General features: G+C 39.9%; 1 protein-coding gene across 1 annotated transcript; it reads right to left on the bottom strand.

The window, feature by feature from the left end:
- Positions 1-374: 374 nt before the first annotated feature.
- Positions 375-1,359, bottom strand: LOC119649637 (odorant receptor 56a-like). Its single transcript, XM_038051924.1, has 6 exons — positions 1,354-1,359; positions 1,102-1,226; positions 946-1,045; positions 789-887; positions 483-635; positions 375-428 (listed from the first exon to the last, which is right to left on the bottom strand). Exons 1-6 carry the CDS (start codon positions 1,357-1,359, stop codon positions 375-377), a joined length of 537 nt encoding a protein of 178 aa, XP_037907852.1.
- Between the last annotated feature and the right edge of the window lie 4,790 nt (positions 1,360-6,149).

The raw sequence follows: 6,149 nt of genomic DNA, 5'->3' as shown, positions 1-6,149 counted from the left end.
CGTATGGATGAAGATGACCCCACCCGGAAAGTCTATAAGGGCAATATCTATGGTAGGAAAAGAAGACGAGGCAGACCCTCCCTAAGATGGAGCGATGGCGTGGGCCAGGACGCCAGACAGCTTTTAGGGATATCGAATTGGTGGACCTCGGCGCAAAACCGGGATGTCTGGAGTTCCTTATTAAGGCAGGCCTAGACCGGATACCGGTTGTTGCGCCGTTGATGATGATGATGATTATATTTTAAGTTTGAAGTTTTTAAATGAAAGCTTTTAGTAATATTTGTAAATGTAGCAATTCTTATTATTTCTTTAATAACAGTTAGATTAAATCCATAGATAATAATAGGCACTTGTTCAACTAATTATCTAAACTTTCATTTGGTGAAGTTTTGAAGTAATGTGAAGTAAGTGTATGAAGTTTTGAGTAGCTGAAAGAATGCCTTCATAAGTACAATGTAATATAAGATACAGACGTCGCTTACCATAAAAAACGAATTTGTGTTCATATGGATAAATCCGCTCCTCATCGTTATAGGTTTCATTGTTGCAAACATGAAGACGGCAATATCCTTCTGCAGAGGAAGTGGTATTTCATACCAGTTGAATGAATATAAGGCATTTGTTATTCCGTTACTCTAGAAATATAAACTTGAATTTTTAATATTTCTCAATAAGAAAATTTGCAAGAGTTAGATTTGCTTATTAATCCAGACACTTCTCTAGATGATTAGTTGATTTAGAAATGAAATATCTTCTGGGTTACTAACATTTCATAGCTAAATCTTTACCTTATGTGATATCTCGTTGGCATGCCAATAATAAATCCAAAGGATTGCGACGGTAGCCATGCTCCAAAGTTCATAAAGTCCGTACCCAGCTGAAAAATCCTAAAATATAATAGATAGATCAGTTAGACCTGAAAGCACATAGACACGACATACTCACCTTAGACATAATATATAATTGGACGCATAGTAACGCACTTATAGTTGCAGATTCTATGAAAACGGCTACGGTTGACACATATTCATAATTGCTGCTGAAACTAAAAAGGAAAAATTATATTAAAAAATATTTTCATAATGGTTCAAAATAGAATACAGCTTAACTTCTGTCAAGTCGTCGGAACAACTAACGAGAATACTCTTCAAGAGGTCAGGCTGATGATTGATAAGTTCGCTACTGCAGACGAATTCTGATTTCTTCAATAAATCATCTACATATTTCTGCAAATAAACGGAGAAAGGTTTGGTTTCTTTTGAAGGAAGTAAGTCCTAGCCACTCAGGTAAACTGGTCGTATTTACACTTATGTAACATTGAATATTGAAAAGGACGTTCTAGTTTATACTCACTGGCATATTTTCGAGCTTATATTTCAGGACATCTAATCGAAAAGATATGTACTGCATCAAGGCCGCATTAAATGTGGGCCAGGCAAAGAAACAGCACACTCCAACCGATATCATGTAGAATGGCAAAACGAAAGTAAAAAAGAAACTATCATTCAAACTTCCAGGGGGATACAAGTCAAATAGAAGGGGTAGGACCTCCGTCGAGTTTGCAAGCTTGAAAAATTGATATGAGAGCCAACTTTAATTTAAGATCAATCAATAAAATTTTAATTCAGTATATTTGATACTGTTGCTTCCAGTGGTCTAATCGATATATTAGAAAGTATATTCCTCCGGCAGAAAGTGAGAACACTGTGACTAAAAATGGTATTCCAATGGTATAGTCCATTGCAGTGATGTATTTTATGTAACGGTTGTATATTTGAATTTCCTTTGGTAGACTCGTTGCTAATACGTCCTTCACTCCAATTTGAATATCTATCAGTAGCTTATTATATCCTGGAAAAAGATTGTTAAACGTTTTAAACATAAATTTCGAGTTACAGTTTCGTCTAGGGCTCTGGGAGCAGCGCGACCGAAGTGGTTCGCGGATGGTAGCGCCCATCTTTTAGATATTCGCAGAACACAGCATGATTACGAATAATACCCAACGTGAATCCGCCATAGTTCGATCAAACCATGGTCGGAGCTAGATTTTCTGTTTTAGGATTCAGGAGCCTAAGTCCGCATCCACTTGAAGTCGGACCAGACCAAATGGAGAGCAATATACTCTCAGGTTTTTTTAGTCCACGCACCCCACGTTTTGAGCTTATCAACCATGGTTCAAAAATTAGGAACGAAAAAGGCTTACGATTTCCAGTTCGATATCAAGAGGATACGGGCTTAGGACACATCAATCCACAAATAGAACATCTGCCTCTGACCAAACTGTAGCCATATTGTGCTCTGCGAATATCTAAAAGATGAGCGTTAACGTCTATGAGCCGCTTCGGTTACGCTGCTCTCCGGTCAGAGGCGAGGCTGCGCCTGATGAGTTACCTCTGCCTTGAGGGTTAAGCTTAAAACGAAGTGTCCTTGGGCGACAAAACGTGGTAGTAAGCTGATTTCCATTTGCGCCGATCCACAATTCTCAGAAGTTTTGTGCTGTGCGAACGACGGAACTTTGAACAACCAGTTAAAGAATATTATTCAACTTTGGTGCCCCTTAAAGGACGTTAGATGAAGTTTCTGCAGAACTGCGCTTACGTGTAGGTCCTAGGAATCTGAAATCTTTCCCAATGGTTGAAAGATGGGGCCCCAGTCTTGAATGACGTTCGAACTCAAAGGGAATTTGTGTGCTTTCTAATGTCTCAAAAATAATAGCCAAAATAACAATTATTATCATCGACGACGCAACAACTGATATCAGGGCGAGGCCTATCTTAGTGAGGAACTCTAGACATCCCAGTTTTGCGCTGAGGTCCCCCAATTCAATATCCCTAAAAGCTGTCTGGCATCTACGCCCTCGTTCTATATTAGGCAGGGTCTTTTTTTATCTACCATAAATATCGCCCTTATAGATTCTCCGCACTAGATCATCCTCAATCACACGGATTAGGTGATTCGTCCACCGCCACCTGTTGGGCCAGATTTTATCCACAACCTGACGGTCGTGGTATCGCTCATAGATTTCGTCGTTATGTAGGCTACAGAATCGTCCATCCTCAAGTAGGGGGGCAAGTTGTCGAACTATTTGGTGTAATTGGTCATCTCCATATTTAACCAATTCGGCTGTAATTCCATCGGCTCTTGGCGACTTATGATTTTTTAGCCGATGAATTGCACGAACTGTTTCTTCGATACTTGGTGGTGGCAGTATTTGTTCGTCGTTTTCAGTTGGCGGGACCTCCAACTCGCCGATGTTCTGGTTGTTCAGTATTTCATCAAAATAGTTAACCCATCGCTCCAATATACCCATTCTGTCGGAAATCAGATTTCCTTCGAAATATATATATAAACGTTTAAAACCAAAAATTGCTGTTTGGAGAAAACTACCCCTTGTCTATTAATTTTAGGCTGGACTTCAAATAGCCGACGCAAATCTAATTTCTCAGTTTTTCTGCACAATGTGAATTATTCGTTTCATTAACAGCTTGCCATTCTGTTCATTTGAAAAAAAGCAATGAGAATTTTCAACTTGTTTTATCAAAGATCAAATACTTTAATCACGCGTGCACGATTTGTGGTGACTTGAAGATTTCGCAAATGCCATTAGAACAACAAAATGGGCTGACAAAACCCTGTGGTCTATTTTGCAAGCGAACAGGAAACGAAAGAAGCACTGAAACAGAAATCTGGAACTTCAGAGCGAATCAGTTTGGTTTACCTCGAAAAAAAAATGCAAGAAGCAAGTTGTTAAACTACTGTCGAGAAGTGGATCTCATTTTAGTACCAGATCAGACCAGGTTCGTGAATTTTCGCAACTTCCACCGCCTCGTCATTTGTTGAATATTGTTTGAGCACAGAGTTTGCCATAAGCTCCGTTGAGTTTTAAATGACTGACACCATACGAGCAATCAGATCGACCACCTCGCGGGGAGCAAAAAGAAACGGTTCACCATCTGATGGTTGCTTACGTGCGCTTTTGTGTTGCGTCCGCTGCTTCTTACAAAGTTGGACAGCTGTAACCCTCTAAGTTCAACATCGACCGCTTATATTACTCAGCTGTTGCTCGACAGTGCAGCAGATGTGCTGAGTAGCTCATTAATGAGCATTTAGCTGCCATCAAAAATGCTCTTTTCTCGGATGCCAAACAGGTCGTCGGTCCCTTCCCGAAGGGGCGTCATAAGATCTAGCTCGCTGTGTTATATATATACGGTTCGCTAAACTGAAGGGGTTGAAGACTCTACTGACCGCTGCGAGTGATGGTGGATGTGACGCGCTCGAACTCCGATGCCGAACGAAATCCCGAGAAGTTGAGCGTAGTGTACGCGTTGACAAGAGAGAATTTGCGCTGGTCAGGGAAACGGAAGATGCTGCAGATTGCAATGATTTCAGGAATGTGTACTGCATCCCGAAATAGCTTGCAATTGGTCGCAAATGTTTCGATGGTCCTGTGAAGGAATTCACCAGCCGACTTCTCACCCAGGATGATGAACAGTCGAAGAGATGGAAGGAACACTTTATCCTGGTTCTTAACCGTATTATATCCGGTAAAGTTCCGCCTCTTCATTCATATTTAGACTGTTCCTCCAAGCACAAGATTTCGACCATCAAAATCACGCAAACGGAGTAAACCTGCTGGGCTTGACGGTCTTCCCGCAAAGTTATTTATCGCTGCACTTGCGGTAATTGCACTTCTATTCGTGCGAATCTTGGGAATTCGAGATCTTTCCCATAGATTAGAAGAAGGAGACCCTTTTTGAGTGTAGAAATTAAAAGGGTGTCTGCGTGCTCCCGGGCATGGCAAAGATAATAGTTACCATAAAGTATTCCTGGAACGCATGAAGGAGCATCTCGAGAGCTTGATCGACAGAGAGCAAGCTGGTTTCTGTTTCGGTTCTTCCTGCATTGACCACATCAACACTCTACGAATCATTTTGGAGCAGTCCGCAGAATTCAGTTTTTCGCTGTTCCTGTTCTTCATCTTACGATAACGTAAGCAGGGAATGTATCTTGAGTGCTCTACATAGGAGAAGCATTCCGGAGAAACTAATAGTTATCTTTAGAGCGACCTATGATGGCGCAAAATGTCATGTACTGAGCTGAAGTAAAATGTTGGAGGATTTTGAGGTCACCTATGTTATCTTTGTTATTGCTGCCTTGGCCGGAGGGCGTGGAAGAATTCAGTGGACGATTACATCCTTCCTCAAACACTTCGATTACGGGAAAACGGGAGCCTTAGGAGAGTTACACTCCATTTACAGCAAATCGACAGCATCTGGCTTTGTTTTCACAAGTGTCATTAGACGGACACATGTACGAAAAAGAATTTTGAACTGGTTGATATACATACAATCACGACACAATCTCTCGCCAGTGAGGTTTGAAACGCGACCTTCTCTTGTCACAGTCTAATGCCCTTGCCACAAAGCCATCTGGACACTCAGATGTTTTTTGGAAGAAAGAAAGGATAATGAACTCCATAAAAATTCAGAAACGGGAAGGCTGGTTTAATAACGGCAGCTAAGAAATATTAGCTTCTTTAAATTAAAAGACCCAGCCGCACTACCATGGAAATTGAGGCCAATGTTATCACAGGAATTATGTGGGGTGGGGAGAGGCATAGCCTTTGGGCAATCAGACAATAGTTCCTTTATATGTTTTCAGCAAGAACGTAGAAAATGTAATTCCAATCCACCATTTGCTGCTACAACAGAAATCTAAACTTTCTCTTTCTGAGTGGGTATAGTACTTTGAATTATCACTTTTTGACTGAGTACGAACACAAACATAAATAGAAAATCCTATAATAGAAACAGAGAAATATGTAGATAATTATTCATTAATTAATTATTAAATTTTAATTATTTAATTTATTAAACTTACTGTCTCGGTAGCAATAAAATGCAATAATCCTTGTGGAAATATTTATGTAAACGATGCTGGCACCTAGTGCAGGACTCAATCTATTTAAATCGTCAGAATGGAGCCATATACTTCGAACCTATTAACAGGAGGTTAGTTTCAAACGTATTATATAAATAATTAGTTGTTTTGAAATCAATAATATTAAAGTAAAAAAATATAAAAATGCTCAAAATAGTGCAACGGCTTTGCAATAACATAGACAATAACATAAAACACAATATTGGGAA

Source organism: Hermetia illucens, chromosome 1, assembly GCF_905115235.1.
Source record: "Hermetia illucens chromosome 1, iHerIll2.2.curated.20191125, whole genome shotgun sequence".
Lineage (NCBI taxonomy): Eukaryota > Metazoa > Arthropoda > Insecta > Diptera > Stratiomyidae > Hermetia > Hermetia illucens.
This window is presented reverse-complemented; position numbering and strand designations above follow the sequence as displayed.